Below are 18,002 nucleotides of genomic sequence, written 5' to 3' on the forward strand. Positions count from 1 at the left end.
GAAGCATTAAATATTAAATCATAAGATAAAGAAGTCAAATATAATTCTTTGACTAGAGAATACAAGACCTAGAGAGAAGACCCTTGGATTGACTGCCTATATTCAGAATTTATTATGATGATAAGCTCTGGATTAGTAGTATTAGAAATTATTTTTCTCTTTATATGTCTACATTTCTGAATTCTTATAAGTTTACTTTTTATTTTATAATAAAAATACCTTTATAACATTTTTAATTTGCTTTTATTCTATTAACAATTTACTCTCTGTTATTTATTTTATTGCTCTTTCTCATTATACTATCAACAATTTCTTATTATATAAAATAAGATATATATGATTTTATGTTTAAGACCCAAGCACATTTTTGTTGAGGTTATGGAAAAGTAGCATAAACCATGATTGACAATTTATATCTAAAAAGTCACATGAAAATATTCCGGCTAGTTAGTGCCCATGGCAAATAAATAAGCTAGAAGTAAAAAGATATATTAAGGATGAAGGATGCAGAGTTTTGTCCTGCATGTAGAGAACCTCTACCAATTTAATGAGGGGTTTACCACTCTTCTTGATTTCTCTTGTAATAACCCAAATGTTGAATTCACTATCTGCCATAATACAGTTGTGCAAACCATAAGGCATGGAAACACTGACATGAAAACAGATTTATGGAAAGTAGAAAATTCATTTTTATTAATATTGTTACAACATTGTGCTATATAAATCATGTAGTATAATTAAAATCTGCTCTCTTATGAGCTGTACCAGTAGTAGTGCGTTTAATGGTTGGCTTTATATATTCCCGTACAACACAGCACGGCTCTATATCACAGAAATTATATTTGTATTCCCAGGAGTTGCATGAAGTCTTGCAAGAACCCCGAACAAGGAAACATTCTCTTTTTCTCTCTTCAATTTCTCTTGCTTTTTTCATAAATCCAGGTTTGTTCACTTTGAATATATAAATGGATAGATGATAGATAGATAATAGGTAGATAGATAGACAGATAACTAGGTGAAGTTCTTCAAAACTTAAAGTCAAACTTTTTGTTCTGAAATCATGACCAGGCAACTATATTGAAGAGTTTTCTTTTCCCGTCTCCCTTCTTTCCACCATAAATTGACATAATATAAATACTTATTTATCTACCAGTCACATTTGTCCTTTGCCAGTCACATTTATTTATTTGTTTGTTTGTTAGTTTGTAAATAGAATATCCTTCAATGTCTAACCTGTGTCTATTTTCTTAAGAGTAAAGAGATAATGTGTAAAAATTGTCTTCATGTTTTGTGTTGTAAACAGATATTCACCTCCATTCTCCCCATTCTCCCTATCAATTAATGAGACAGTTAAGAAAAGCCTAATTTTGATAACAGCTACAATATCAGCTTATTAAACTACATTAAAAAAGAAAAGGCAGTAGGAAGCATGAAAGTAACAATATAAATAGGTTTAATTCTACAACTTGGGAAAAATTTCCCATTACCCTCTCTTTTATCAGTTCTTTCATGCAAAATCATTAGAGTTAATTGCACTATAAGGACTTTATATGGAGTCTCTGAATACTACTATATTTTTTCCAAATAAAGCATTTACATATTTTTTAGAAGTCATTTTGCCCTTCCTCCTTTTCCACATGAACAAGTATTACCTGCTGGACCACAAGACACAGTGAAGACAAAGATTAGGAAAATACAAAGTATCTTCATTGCAAAAGTAGTTACTTGAGTCAAGTTGAAGCAGAGCTCAAAATAGCTGAGTTCTATTCTTTGATAAAAGATGAGCTCTTGTTTTATAGCCTTCTGAGGGTGATTACTATTCTTATTAATGCCGCCTTCCAAGAATGAGCCCATATTTATGTAAGTATTGTGAAATAGTAACAAGCAGAATAGAGGGCTCTAGTTCTATTATAACCTCAATGAGCCAAAAGTGAATTCATTTTTAGTTATACAGGCAAATGATGGAGTTAGAGTTTTATTGAATTTTTTAATTGAATACATATAACCAGTATCATCAGTATTTTCTGCCACAGGACTTTCTGAGCATTTTCTATGTGTCAGGCAATGTTCTGCATACTTTATGTTAACTACTTTAATCCTTACGACAAATCCTAAGACACAGAATCATTTGTTTCTCCAGTTGGAGAAACTGGAACAGAAGGATTATAGAAATGTCTTTTTTTTTTTTAAAGATTTATTTATTTATGCATACAAGAGCTGGGGTACCAGCCAGAGGTGCAGGGGGTGAGAGGATTCACCAGAGACAGAGTGGGGAATAAAACAGGCAGATCACCTGAAATACACTTAGTGCTAAGGGGAGCGGAAGGGGCAGGAGAAGTCTGCTGCACCATGTGGGTAGCTCCCTGGCTGGCCAGGGATTGAACTTGTGCTGCAGAGGCTGCAGATAGCTTGATATCTCTGTCTTTAACCCCAGGGAGGCCCAGATTATAGAAATGTTTGCATCATACATGTCATGATGGGCAGAACTAGATGTGTTGCCAGATTTCATCCTCAGTCTCTCCCTTCTGAGTAGTAGTGATCTGCTACTCTAGTAGATCTAGTAGTGATCTGCTACTCCTACTAGAGTAGTAGTGATCTGCTACTCTAGTTACTTCTCTGCTTTATTTCTTATCTAAAATATAGCTATAATTTATAACCAAACCATGGAAAATCCATTTACTTAATACCTTCTTTCAAAAACACCAAAAAAGCCCATTTAAATATTGAAGATTTATTAAAATTTATTGTATGTAAGCAGAAAAATAGCCAGTATGAAAGATGCAACAGAGAATTAAAAGGGCAGCCATTATTATAGTGGCGACATGGATAAGAGGACTTACGACGAAATGGACCATTTTTAAGTCACAGCAGCCACATCCATTTCATTTGCCTAAAATAAATCCTTCCTTCCAAATTGGAACATCAGCCAAGCTTATAAATTGCATATCTGACTCACACAGAGAACAGATAAGTGACTATCATCTCAGTTCTCTCAAGCAAGCAACACAAGTGGGACAAAACTAGATATTAGAAGAGATGTTAATTTAATTTATTTCTTAAAATTAATATCTTAGGACTTAATTGATAGGGATCCAGATTCTAGATTTCCATTAATAGAAAGGTTTTTTTTTTTAAGATTTATTTATTTATTTATACAAGCACTGGGTACAATCAGAAGCGCAGGAGGGTGAGAGAATTCACCAGAGCCAGAGCGGGGAACAGAACAAGCAGATTGACGAAATACACTGCTGAGGGGAGCAGTGGGCGCAGCAGGAAAGGTCTGTTGCGCCATGAGGGACACTGGCCCGGTGGCCAGGGATCGAACTGGCGCTGCAGAGTCTGCGGGCAGCTTCGCAGCCCAGCGCTCAACCGCTCTGCCACCAGGGGAGGCCCAATAGAAAGTTTTTTAAAAGAGGGAGCAAGAGACCAAAGGGTAGGAAAGAAGATTAAAATGAGATTGTAAGTAGTATAAATTCACCAGTCATTAAACATTTGTTTCACATTTTGCAGATGATCTTCTTAGATATGTTAATTCAAATTTTATGCAGATGAAGACTCATTTACTTACTGAATGAGTATTACATTACTTTAACCTCATCTAACTATAATCCCATAATCCTCCCTTTACTTCAGAAGGATTGTGTGTGTGTGTGTTTGTGTGATATGTTAATATTGAAAACAAACACTTATGAAACATTTCTTTTTCTCAGTTTTATTTATTGATTTATTTATTTTTGCATTAAAAAACAGGTTTAGGCTTAGCTAGGAATATACCTGTGATCCAGAGAGGTGTACTTTTGACTTATTAGAGATATTAACTAAAGCTTCTTTCAAGTTTCAGTTCCTCTTTTTTACTCAGAATCACACTTTTTTTTTTTTTTATTATACTGTTGCCTACTACACGCGTATCATCTTAATAGCAGAGATGTTGAAGACTTTTTCTTTGGAGAATATTCTAACAGTAATAGTAACCATTCCTTCATTCCAAAATTTTTTTTTATATTCCTCATTTGTCTTTATTTGAAGTTTGCATGGCTCATTATTAGCTTCTCTTTTATTTTTTATTCATATAGTTTAATATGATTCTTATTACTGCTATCATTATTAATATTAACTAAAAGACATTGACTGAAGAGGGGCAAAGTTCAATATTCTGACGGCATAATGTGTGTGAGGAACAAAAAAGACCAGTGAGCTGATGCTTGGTGAGCAATTAGAAGTGGTCAGGGTGAGGTCAAGAAATAGGAGCTCAATCTCATTAGACTTTTTAGTCATGGTGAAGTGGAAGTTTTTATTTTAAGTTTGATGGAAGACACTTAAGAGTTTGAATTTACTGTGGTTTCTATTGGAAGAAGCTCTTTCGAAGGAAGTAGGAGCAGAATTAGAAAGGGAGATAATTTGGGTGGCCACTTATGGTAGTTTCTGAGGGAAAAGACTTTAGATAAGGGGATTTCCGAGCTGCCTAGCTATTGTTCTCCTTGCTCTTTACTTTTCTGATGCTCAGTTCTCCACACTTTGAGCCTGTTTATACTCCCACTTCCCAGATCTGACTGCAAATAAGAAGGAACTGTCCCTGATATTGTGCCCATTGTCGGATCATTGATCATTGATACACATCTGCTCATTCCTTCCCAGTTACCATAAGCCTTTGGCTGGACTATTGGTGCTTTCCTAAGGCACAATCTAATAATGACAAACTGAGCCACGTGGGAGTTTAGAACAGAGGGTTTTTCTTTTATCTCATGATATGTAGCAACTTAAGGGACATTCACAACCCCCAACAAAGTTGTCATCCAACACACAGTAAAACAGAAATTCTTATGGGGGAAATTTCAGGTTAGTTGAGAAATATGAACACATGCTTGAAAGAGGAAAGAGGGGAAGACAAGTGGTAGGAAGAAGAGAGAAGTGGGAGCAGGGAGGAGAGACGATATGGAGGAGGATATGGATGCAGCATTGATGTGTTGCTTAAATAATGCTTCTTGAACACTGATGTGTGTGTGTACCACCTGGATTCTTGAATTAAGATGGATTCTCACCTAGGTTAAGATGCAAATTCTACTAAAGTGGTTATGGGTCAGGTTCACGACAGCCTGCTTCCTGCCTTCCCTCCCATGGTATAAATGCCCATGAGGCGTTGCGCACGCTTTGAACAACACAGCACAATTCGAGGCAGGCACTCACCCCATCAGAGCTGTGTTATTGGTTTTCTTTCAAGTGCCATTATATATGAAAAGCATACCCTCACCCACCAGGTTGTGTAATAACAATAGATTAGCGATGCATTGTCGCAGTGACAATTATTTCTCTCATCTGTCATCAGTGTATGTTTTTATTGGGGTAGAAGTTGGAATATAAGGCAGGAATAGATAGGTTTTGGTGAAATGTTTTTTAGGAAAATGAAATTCTCCAATTACTCTCTCTTCCTGGCAATGAAATGAACAGCAGTCAAAGGAAAAAAGAAATAGGGTAGGATCCATATTTCTTCAGCTTTTTCCCCTGTAATATTCAAAGGAAATGCTTAATGAGAATATGTACTAGGGACGAGATATTACCAGTAAAAATACATCAATGTTTTAAGTTTAGGTTTGTATTTCAGGTTAGTGTTAAAGATATAAAGACATGAAGGATTACTTTCCTGTCCATTATCTTCGGGCTGGTGGTCACTCCCTCTAAGCCCTTTTGGTTTTAATGTTTAGTCAAAAGTTTAGAGATATCCTGATGAATTAATTCTATATTCTTTATCAACACTACTTTATTAACTGCATATTTATTTGACCCATACCTACCAATCTAGACAGAGCTTCAAGAATGCTCTTCCAGGGTCTCCCTGGTGGCACAAGGGGTTAAGACGCAACCTATGAAGCTATTTGCAGCCACTGCAGCATAAGTTCAATCCCCGGCCAGGGAGCTACCCACATGGCACAGCAGATCTCTCCTGATTCACCCGCTGCTCCCCTCAGCAGTGTGTTTCAGTCAGTCTGCCTGTTCTGTTCCCCTCTCTGTCTTTGGTGAATCTCTCACCCCCCACACCTCTGGCCTGTACCCCAGTTCTTGTATGCATAATTAAATAAATCTTTAAAAAAAAAAAAAGAATGTTCTTCCAAAGCTTTCAAGGAAAAATTTCAGAAAATATGACTCTTACTTGTAGAAAGATGTAGCAAAAGAAGGAACATGTTAGAAATACCAAATTCTTAAGGCTGGTGACATTTCTGAAAGCAAGAAACAGTGAGGTTAGAATAGGAAGCACTCCAAAGCTGGGCATGAGACATATTTATCTTTATAGCTCACCTGTGTGGCTCATAGTTCAGCTCACTGAATGGCAGGTCGTTGAACCTATAGCTTAGTGAGCAGAGCCATTACTGCCTCAGCAATACATTTCAAATATTAGAGAATCTTAATTTTGTCATCTAAAGCTTAGTAGGTTGATTTCCTTTTTTTAAAAAAAAGATTTATTTTATTTATTTATGTATACCAGAACTGGGGTATAAGCCAGAGGTGCCGGGGCAGGGGGATAGTGTGTGTGAGAGGATTCACCAGAGACTAAGGGGAGCAGTGGGAGAGACAGGAGAGATCTGCTGCTTTATGTAGGTTAGCTCCCTGGCGTATCAAACTCATGCCACAGTGGATGGCAATAAGTAAAGCTTAGTAGCTTTCAAGGAGATTGGTTTGTTAATTATTCCCTAGCAATCTTTTGGGATATAGATTTACATTTTTGATCTCTGACTCTCCAGTTTTCATTTAGAAAACTTTATTACCTGTGTTTTAAGACTTTCACCCCAATTTTCATAGTTATCTGTGGACATTGAACAAACATGTAGGTGTAAATTATTGAACAATTTGTCTCTGAGCTAAGACATTCTCCTTTTGGACCTGCAGCCCACAGGTCTCTCCTGTCCATGGCAGGATCTTTCTGTGGTTTCTGTGTTTGACTTGATGGTCAACATGTTCTACTTTGACATAGCTAGTCGATTTCCACCAACTTGTGAGTTCAGTTATAACTCTGTTCATTACTGACTTTCAGTGCTATTGTAATGATTTTACATTTCTCACGTTCTCACTTCAGGGGTCTTTCTGCCCCAAGGCTTCTATTGCTGGCACTGCTACTATAGCTAAAGTCTGGAATCTTCTTTCTTGACCAAGTTAATGACTCAATTTTTAAGGTCTCCAAATGAAATAAACACTCATGTATTCAATTTCCTATATACCCCCAACATGAGGGCTGTAATGTTTCAGGTCACTATCAGAAAACAGTGTTTCTGCCAATTTCTTGCCTCACATGTTGTGATGATTATGCCTCTCCTGGTCCACTTGTTAAACTTCAGACCTTTGCTGGCTCAGGTTGTACTTTCTCTACCTTCACCCCACATTGGGCTGCCTCCCTTCATCATTATTCTTCTAGATTCTCATTTCTTCTTCTTCTTTTTTTTTTAAAGTTTTTTTTTTAAGATTTATTTTTATTTTATTTTTATTTATTTATACAAGCACTGGGTACAGTCAGAAGCGCGGGAGGGTGAGAGAATTCACCAGAGCCAGAGCGGGGAGCAGAGCAGGCAGAAGGACCAAAGTACACTGCTGAGGGGAGCAGCTGGCGGCAGGAGAGGTCTGCGCGCCATGTGGGACCCTCCTCTGGTGGCCGGGGAGCAGCTGGGGGTCAAACCAGCGCTGCAGCCTCGCAACCCAGCGCTCAACCACTGCGCCACCAGGGAGGCCCCTCATTTCTTCTTTTGTCTGGTATGAAAAGTTAGCTCATTCTAATAAACATAGGTCGGTAATTAACAAATTTAAATTGCATTATCTAAAACTTTTAGCTATTTATAGCAACCTGGTTTCTGAACCATTTCTCCCTGCCACATAAACAGAGCCAAAAATCTCTGAGGATTTTTTAAAATTTCATTTTACCCAGTGATAGGAAGTCACAACCTTGAAATGAGATGGAGATGCCAGAGCCAGGACATACATGAAACAGTCCTGTAAGAAATGAGAAAAGAGATCTAAATTTGGAATTTTCTTATCACTTAACACATAAATCAGGTATCAAAACAATGACAATCATTATACTTTCTTGAGTCTACTTTTTGAAATAACTGAATGTCATCATCTCAAATTTGCTTTTCACCCTTTGAAAGATTATAAGACTTGGCCCTTGAACTAGTATCTTTTATCTCTTGACTATTGAATACCTATTGTTGGTTGATCATTGATTACTGTAGGTGGCAAATGAATGAAGTAACTGATCCCCGCAGGCTCTCTCTCTCTCTCTCTCTCTCTCTCTCTCTCACACACACACACACACACACACACACACACACAGTGAAATGCCATAAAAAGATTTTTTTCCATTCTGATTTGAATTATTGCTAGCAAGAAAGAATAAAGCTCAGTATAGCTCAAGAAAAAAATCTATTTGAAGGCTTAAAAAAAGTTGGATATAAATTCAGCAACAGCTGATTTTGAGAAGGAGCAACTAAAAGAATAGCTTTTTTTTTTTTTAAGATTTTTATTTATTTATACAAGCAAGCGGGTACAGGCCGCGGGAGGGTGAGAGAATTCACCAGAGACAGAGCGGGGAACAGAACAAACAGAGGAACCAAAATACACTGCAGAGGGGAGCAGCAGCTGAAACAGGAGAGGTCTGCCCTGCCATGTGGGAATCTCCCTGCTGTGCCATCCAGGAGGCACTAAAAGAATGTTGGCGAGGGTGTGGAGAAAAAGGAACTCTTCTGCACTGTTGGTGGGAGTGCAAACTGGTCCAACCACTGTGGAAAGCTGTGTGGAGATTTCTGGACCTACTAAACATAGAGCTTCCATATGACCCAGCAATTCCACTCCTAGGTATTTACCCAAAGGACACAGAAACATTAATTCCAAAGAACACCTGCACCCCTATGTTTATAGCAGCACTGTTTACAATAGCTAAGCTTTGGAAACAACCCAAATGCCCAAAAATAGATGACTGGATCAAGAAGATGTGGTACATATATACCATGGAATATTACTCAGCATTCAAAAAAGATAAACACATGCAATTTGCTGCAACATGGATGGCGCTGGAAGGGATCATGCTCAGCGAAATAAGCCAAAAAGAAAAAGAAAAATACCGGATGGTCTCACTCATAGCAGGAATCTAGAAAACTTAAATAAGGGACCAGGAAAATGAAAAACTATAAGAAAGTGAAAATCAAAATCAACAAAAAACTATGAACCAGAGACACTTTTAGGGGGGCGGGGGCGGGAGGGGAGGGATTGGGTCAGAATGGGGGCGGCAATTGTATGGGGAATATAACAATAAAATTTATAAAAAAAAAAAAAAAAAAAAACAATAGGGGAAAAACAAACATCCTAGAACCACAGACAAAAAAAAAAAAAAAAAAAAAAAAGTCAAAATAAAGGTGTTTGCCAGAATTGGAGTATGAGAGAAATAGGGAGAGATTGGTTAAGAGTACAAACTTTGAGCTATAAGAGGAATAAGATCTAAGGACCTAATGTATAACTTGGTGTCTATAATCAATAACACTGCAGTGCATAATTGAAATTTACTTAGAGTATAGAACTTAAATATTCTCACCAATCTAGGTAGGTAGGTAGAGAAAGAGATCATAGATAGATAAATAGGTACATAAGAACATAGATACAGGGAGTTAATTAACAAGGTGGGGAAATCTTTTTACAATCTACATGTATATCAAAATCACTACAATGGACATTTTAAATATCTTACAATTTTGTCAGAAATACCTCAATAAAGTTGAAATTTTTAAAAATAAAAAAAAAAAAAAAAAAAAAAAAGAATAGCTTTGTAACTCATCTCAGCTGTTCTCTTTTCCTAGCTGCTCTCTTCTGCACATTCATGAATCGCATTATACTTTGTCTCCGGACTAACCACCTGACACCTTTTATACACATGTAACATCATAATATCCTCTCTACCCGGATTTGAGATCACCTCTCAGCTCTTATATGCAAGCCCAACTGCAATATTCTTTTCTCTGATATATGAAGTCTATATATCACACTTCTTTAGTCAAATAAATTATATTCAGCCATATTTCTCCAACAAAAATTACATCAAGTAATAAGTAGATGATTAAAGTCTGATCAAACATTAAGTACTATTGTTTATACTTGTTAAGTAATTGATCTGAGCCAGGCAATACACTACAATCTGGGAAGCTGGCTATTGCTACTTACATTTTATGTATAAGGTAATTAAAGCTTTGATAAGTTAAGCCACTTGCTCAATGTTTTGCAGTTAGCAAAAGTACTTAACTAGCTCCCAGTCCATCTGACTCTCGGTAGTGTGACATTAAGACCTATGTTCCAGGCACTTTTCCTGCTATCTCTCTATAGTAATATGATCCAAACAGGTCAGTGTTATGAATCAAAACATGTATATGTAGAAGTGAAAGTGTAGAAGAACCAAAGCTACATGAGACAAAAATAATGCCCATCAAATAACTTTATTGGGGAAAGTAGCTACCTAAGATTATGTGTATGTTGAGATGAAGTTTGCTTGTACTTGCTAGCAGTAAACATTATGGTATGAAATCATCCAACTTTTATTTTGATACCATTTAACCTTCAAATACCTCCTCTGATTCCAACTGTTTTTATTCTTTGCTTATAAGGAGAATTCTTCACAGCACTGTTTCCCATGGAAATTGCCCACAGGGAAAATATGCACTTGTCAGGTCAACACAAATGATTCATATGTCCAGGAATATAATTCCTCATTATAGTCATAAAGTTGGCATCCTACACTAAACAACATAGGTTCAACTTGATGGTGAGTATCTTAAATCTGGCACAGGTTTAAAAAAAGTTGATGCAGTGGTAAAGCAGAAGTTCAAAGAGAGCCACAGTGAAACTTGCAAGATACTGGTTGCTTTTGAAGGTCTCTATGGAATCAAATGGTAGATCTTCTTGACTACAGCACTAGCTTGGCAGTCAAAGGCAGAACATTATTAACATAATTGGTGTAGGTCTGTATATTGCCTCTCCCATAGCAAAGCACTTGTGATCATTATGCAGCCACTCTAGAGCATTAGGAAATACCAGAAAGTGTAGGAATAGAAAAAAAGAAAAATGGAGTTAAAAGTAGAGAGGAGTTTTTGAGTTATGGAATTGTGTTGCTATCAGGAAGAAAAAGAGATATTATTTTCTTACAATATTAATAAAGAGGTACTTGCTAAAATTTGATCAGAAAATAGGCAGTGTTATATATATTTAGGTATGTATGTATGAGTGTGGGGGAGCAGAATTATTGAAGTGTGTACTATTATCACCCTACTCCTTACTGTGACAAAGGGAACATTCTCTTTTTCTGAAACATATATATATATACACACACACACACACACACACACACACCTATGTGTATGTATATATATGTCTGTATACATAGCTACATTTCATATATAAGAATGTATTTTATGTATACATGTAATTTATATATAGCTGGTGCTGCATGTGCAGATTTCTTAATCCATTCTCTTTTTTTAACCTTGCTATTCTTTATTTGACCCCAAATCCCTAAACTAAATAACTTAGAAATATTTTCCTTAGAAGTAACTTTAAAAATGGAATCATAATTCTGAAAAAGACAAAATAATAGAAACAATAACAGGATTAATTGTTGTCAGGGGTTAATGGGTAGAGAGAGATGAATAAGCAGAACAAAGAGGATTTTAGGCCAGTGAACTATTCTGTATAGCATTGAAATGCTGGATACATGTCGTATGTTTGTTAAAGCCCAGGAATGCATAAAACCAAGAGTGAAGGTAAGGTTTACCTAAGGTAAACTAGAAACTTTAGGTGGTAATAACTTGTCAATATGATTGATAGTTTCTGTGAAAAGTGAATCATTTATCTACTGCATGACTGAGTCATTCTATTCATAACTATTTACCTGAGAAAAATAAAGCAAACATATGTTCACATAAATACTTTACAGGTATGGGGCCTCCCTGGTAGCACAAGGGGTTAAGCACTGCACTATGAAGCAATCTGCAGCCTCTGCAGCATGATTTTGATCCCCGGCCAGCCAGGGAGCAATCCACATGGTGCAGCAGACCTCTTCTGACTCGCCCGCTGTGCCCCTCAGCAGTGTATTTCAGTCTGTCTGTTCTGTTCCCCACTCTGTCTCTGGTGAATCCTCTCACCCCCTGCATCTCTGGCCTGTACCCCAGCTCTTGTATGCATAAATAAATAAAATCTTAAAAAAATTTTAAAAAAAGACTTTACAGATATGTTCACAGTACTTTCATTTGGAATAGTCAATGACTGAACAACTAGATTCATCAAGATAACTAGATAAATAAACTATGATATAGTGATACAATAGATTACTCATTAACAATAAGTAATAAAATATTTATGCACATTGCAGTGTAGATGAACCTCAAAATAAGTATATTAAGTAAAAGAAATCAGATATTCAAAATATTTACTATTTGTAAACTAATACATAATAGCAAAGAGCAAGCAGATCAATGGTTGTCTAGGGGAGTGAGGAGATAAGGAGTGGAGAGATGGAAAGCAGAGAGGCCCAAAGAAACTTTAGGGATGTTTGTCATGTTCACTATTTAAATTTTGGTGATGGCTTCATGGATATATAATACAGCAAGATAATAAATTTTATTATTTAAGTATTAGTACAATATTTAATGTCAATTATACATTAATAAAGATGTTAAAAAAATTAAAATACACAGGAACTAAAATTTCCAGTACAAAGAGAAGTTAATACTACTAAAAAAATCTAATTGAAAACCATAAATATAAAATCACAGCAAGATAATAATTTATGGAAAGTTTAAAAAGTAAAATAATAGTACTCAGCTATAAAAAAAATGAACTCTTGCTAAATGAAACAACGTGGATAGAAATGGAGGGGATTGAGCTAAGTGACATAAGTCAGAAAAAGGACAAGTGTTACAAGGCAACCATAATGTGAAATGGGTTGGCCTAAGTGTGGGTCCTCACTTGCGCTTAAAAGGGACTTATAATGAGACTCAACTGCAGGCACACACAAAAAGATTAATAAAGGGTTCATTTACAAAAAAGGGAATATGAAGAAAGGAATAACCCCGGGAGAAAGAGAGAGAGATAAATTGGTGAATGCATCCTACCAGTTCCTCTGAGTTGGTACCCTAACAGCACACTGAAGTCTAGTGAAAAACCAACCACGCCCCAAGCCCCACACGTTTGGTTATACACCAACCCTGGCTGCTTAACTCCACCCTTAGTTCCCAGAAATCCTCCCTCAGTAGTGAAGACATTATGGAAATTGTAGTCCTTAGTGCCTCAGATCTCTTTGGTCTGGGGTAGGAGTGGAGTCCATAAAACCTGTGTTTTTGGAGTTCGTTCAGGACATTCTTTCCACCCAACACAACTACCAGATGATTTTACTAATATGTGGTATAAAGAGAAACAAAACAAAGGAAATGACAAAACAAAATCAAAGCAAATATAGAAATGTGACTGCAGAATTGAACCTACTAGAAGGGGAGTGAGGGTAAGGGTGAGACCAAAGGGGAGCAGGGACCATGGTCTAGTGTGAAGGACTATGGGTAGTTTGGTAGTGGGTGTGGTGTGATGACATACATCTGAGGAGTTGTGAACTTACTCTCCTAAATCATAGAGTGCTGAAAATCAAAGTTCCTCAATAAAATATAAATAAATATTAAATAAATAATAAAATAAGCTCCATAGCAATAGTAATATGTTCTAAAATGTTCATCAAAATGCAGAACAGCTAAAAGACCATCCACTACTGGTATTATTTAGGTATTTTGCAGATATTGCTATGATAGAGGACAACTAGTCTGGCAAAGATAAGCATAAAATTCATCAGAGAATTGTGCCAAATGATCAGATTTTTTTTTTCTTCAGAATGTTAGCATTTATGCTCTCACGTTGAATTTTAATCTCTTTGTAAACAAAGTTTTGCAATAACTTATTTCGCTAAATGCTCATTTTATTCAAAATGCCATGTCTTTCAAGATATTCTACATTATTCAACATTATATATAACTACTCCTCCTTTAAATGTCTTTCTTACTTTTAACCTTATTTTAAATATAACTCTTTGAAAACTCTCTGTCTTCTTTTCTCTATTATACTGTTAAATATGACTATTCTTCATGATAGGATCTTTGGACATGCAATATTTATGTATGTATCTAACCATTCATTGAGTAAAAATCTTTCAAGGGCCTACCTTTGATCAATCTCTGTGTCAGCTTTCAGGGATATCTGATACTCTAAACACAAATGGTTTAGTGTGGTCCCTGCTCCCAAATATTATTTCCTATCTGAAGTCTTCCTTGACCACTTTAAGAAGAGTTACCATAATCCCCATCAGTTTTTCACAGTATTTATATGTGTAACATATCATTTTTATAGCATTCTCCCAAAAGGAGGGTTTCTATAAACAATATGTTTCATTGTGGTTGATATCAAAAACATATTAGGAGGACATTTCCTTAAAAATTTTTTTGTTATTTTGTCAATTTTCATTATTTTGTCAAAGTCAAAACTGCATTAGACACATTAAATAACCAATGGAGTCTCCATTTAAGATTATTGCAATAGGGGAGACAGAGTAAACTTTAATTCCCCAAAAAAAAAAAAAAAAAAAAAGCAAGAGTAAACTTTTTTTTTTAATTTTTATTTTATTTTATTTTTTTTTATAGAGGCATGTTCCTTACTTATTTATTTTATTTGTTTATTTTGTTTATACATGCACTGGGTACAGTCAGAAGCGCGGGAGGGTGAGAGAATTCACCAGAGCCAGAGCGGGGAGCAGAGCAGGCAGAAGGACGAAAGTACACTGCTCAGGGGAGCAGCGGGCAGCAGGAGAGGTCTGGTGCCATGTGGGACCCTCCTCTGGTGGCTGGGGAGCAGCCGGGGATCGAACCGGTGCCGCAGAGGCTGCGGGCAGCTTCTCAACCCAGCGCTCAACCGCTGCGCCACCAGGGGAGGCCCCAAGAGTAAACTTTAATTCCCCCCCAAAAAAAAAAAAAAAAAAGCAAGAGGGATTTTATTTTTGTTTATTTATTTATTTTTAGAGCTGGGGTATAAGCCAGAGAATCAGGGTGGGGGAGGGTGAGAAGATCCACCAGAGACAAAGCAGGGAGCAGAACAGGCAGACGGACCAAAACACACTGCTGAGGGAGCAGAGGGCGTGACAGGAGAGGTCTGCTTCACCAGGTGGGTCTCTCTGGCTGGCTGGGGATAGAACTTTTGCTGCAGAGGCTGAGGACTGCCCCACAGTGCAGCGCCCAACCCCCTGCGCCACCAGGGAGGTCCGCAAGAGGGATTTTAAACTATGGTGTGAGCAACTGGCAAACACCAGAGGTTTCTAGGTTGGTCAATGGGCTACCTTGAACACATTGAGTTATCCCTGAGTTTGCAAGTGCTTTTCTCTGTGATAGGGACATCAGTGTTTGATAACTGGCACCCATTGAAGTTAAGCTCTTAGTCTCCCTCAGAGACTGAGAGATAGGAGTCTTATGTCCTTTGAAATGTACATTTCAAAGGGAAATTTCTCAGGTCCTTGAGAAAGACATTCCTCGTGTTGTAAAAACTGACAAGAGGCTGGCAGAAGATTCCTGTTTCAAAGAAACAGGAAGAATTTACAATTGCAAGTTTTCTAAAGTAGATTCAATAAGAAAAGTGAGGTCAGAGGCCTATAGTGAGGATGAAATCTGTCTGAAGTTTAGTCAAAGCTGAGAGGAACATTAAGGCTATCTTGATCATATTCCTTCAGTTAACCATTATATCATATAGGGGGGCAGCAAGAAAATGGAACTGCCATTTCAGTAGAGCACTATAATGTTTTGTGTCCAAAGTATGTGTTAGAGTTAAAGAGGTGCAATAGGGGAGACAGAGTAAACTTAATTTTTTTTTTTTTTTAGAGCTGAAATTTTAAACTCCTAAGAGAAAGTGGAAGGAGGAAAGGTTTGGGGAGTAGGAGAGAAAAAGGAGGATGAAAGAATATTATTGGTGTGAAAATTCCCAAACTAAGAAAATTAAAAAACAGTGATAAAGCTAACTTTACTTCATAGTATTTACTCTCCAAGTGACAGTAAGAGGAGTTTTTATTCAGGAACTTTATTCTTTCAGTCCAGAACTGTACAAGATGCGACATAAGGACAACTGAGGAGGAAGAAAAAATAAATACAGTGATAGGACTTACTTGTACATAATTCAGGTCTAGTAACACCTACTGAAAAAATATGATGTGGGCCTCCCCGGTGTTGCAGCAGTTGAGCGCTGGATTGTGAAGCTGCCAGCAGCCTCTGCAGGGCCAGTTTGATCCCCGGCCGCCTGGTGAGGGTCCCACATGACATGCAGACCTCTCCTGCCGCCCACTGCTCCCCTCAGCAGTGTACTTCATCTGTCTGCCTGCTCTGCTCCCCGCTCTGGCTCTGGTGAATTCGCTTACTCTCCCACGCTTCTGACTGTATCCAGTGCTTGTGTAAATAAATAAGTAAATCTTTAAAAAAGAAAAAAAGCCTAAAAAAAAAAAAAACTGAAAAAAAAAATATGATGTGCAAAACAGAATCCTTTTATTTACCTAAAATATTCCTTTTACAATTTATTTGGCCCATGTTGTCTCCAGAGGAAGTAAAATATTATTTGGCATCTTTCTTCTGCTTGAGTACATTGTCAGTAATGTATGTAGTCTAAAAGTTGAATCTAAGTTGGTTAAAAAATTAAAGGACCATGATTTTACTTCAAAATTCAGTAATTAAAAGCAGCAATTAGAAAAACTTTCTATGCATTGTAATCTACTGAAAGCTAGGTTAGTTACAGGTTACTGAGTCCTGCCTCTAGAGATTTTGATTTAGTAAGTCTGAGCCCCAGGAATCATATTTTGCTCCTCAGAACCTTGCTATTTTTTTCTGCATGTATGTAAAGGGAAAATATTTTCAATGCTACCAGCTAAGATGCAAAATCAAAGATATTATATATAGACTTAAATAGAAGAAAGAGGTCCTCCCTTGTGATCTAGTGGTTCAGACTCAGCGTTATCACCGCTGTGGCCTGAGTTTGATTCCAGGCCAGGTAGCTGACCCACATGGTACAGCAGACCTCTCCTATCTCGCCCACTGGTACCCTTAGAAGTGTATTTCAGTAGATCTGCCTGTTCTGCTCCCCACTCTGTTTCTGGTGAATCCCTTCACACCCCTCAATCCCCTGCACCTCTGGTCTATGCCCCAGTTCTTCTGTGCAAAAATAAATTTAAAAAATTAAAAGTTACATTTATTAAAAAAAATGGAAGAAAGAAAACATTGTTTCCATAAATTTTTAATGGGCAAAAGTTCAGTGGATAGAAGTAATGATTTTGCATATTTTGTTTGTTTAGAATATGTTTGCATATTTTGTTTGTTTAGGTCTATTAGTGAACAGAATGTGGTAACATTTTGTTTAATCGATATTCAAAGAATGTTTCCTATCATTAACTCAATTATAAATGTTCATCTATATATAGGAGACTGACTTCATAGGCCATAAAAGAAGGAAACCAGGTTTGATCCATGAACTGTAGTTTGCTAACCTTTGCTTTACATTAACTTTAAAAAGAAAGAAACATAGATGATTAGACATAAGGAAACATAGAAAATTAAATTATCCTATTTGTTACAGGTTAGGAAAAAAGGTCTTAACCTTAGACAATGAAAAAATTACCTTTCTTTATAAGTATTTAACCTATAATGTAAAAATTAAAAATTAGAACTTAATAAAACATGAAGAACTTGAATCAGTTATACATTCTTACTGGTAAAGAAAAGGACAGGGAATTCAAGATTAGCCAAAAGGAGGAAAATCAATACATCTCTGAGAAATCCATTTAGCAGTTATTTACTGAGCATGTATCACATCCCAGAGATTTTTCAAAGGGTTGGTAGTATATAAGGGCACATATTAAAGAGTGTGAGTTACCAATCACAGCAAAAGATTCAAGTAACAATTATTTGAATAGCTAATTTTTT

General features: G+C 36.7%; 1 protein-coding gene across 1 annotated transcript; it reads right to left on the bottom strand.

Annotated features, from left to right (window-relative positions):
* Positions 1 to 724: 724 nt before the first annotated feature.
* DEFB113 (defensin beta 113) lies at positions 725 to 1,710 on the bottom strand. The gene is made up of 2 exons (XM_037518726.1): positions 1,653 to 1,710; positions 725 to 951 (listed from the first exon to the last, which is right to left on the bottom strand). The coding sequence occupies exons 1-2, from the start codon at positions 1,708 to 1,710 to the stop codon at positions 725 to 727; spliced, it is 285 nt and encodes a 94-aa protein (XP_037374623.1).
* Between the last annotated feature and the right edge of the window lie 16,292 nt (positions 1,711 to 18,002).

The sequence above is a fragment of the Talpa occidentalis genome, unplaced genomic scaffold (assembly GCF_014898055.3).
Source record: "Talpa occidentalis isolate TD23 unplaced genomic scaffold, MPIMG_talOcc4v2.1 talOcc4.2, whole genome shotgun sequence".
Classification (NCBI taxonomy): domain Eukaryota; kingdom Metazoa; phylum Chordata; class Mammalia; order Eulipotyphla; family Talpidae; genus Talpa; species Talpa occidentalis.

What these genes read in the sequence shown, in the direction of transcription:
- DEFB113 (XM_037518726.1), bottom strand. Translation starts at nt 1,710, where the DNA reads ATGAAGATACTTTGTATTTTCCTAATCTTTGTCTTCACTGTGTCTTGT. An exon ending in TGTGTCTTGTGGTCCAGCAG is followed by an intron (nt 952 to 1,652) that starts GTAATACTTGTT and finishes ATATATTCAAAG; the next exon opens with TGAACAAACCTGGATTTATG.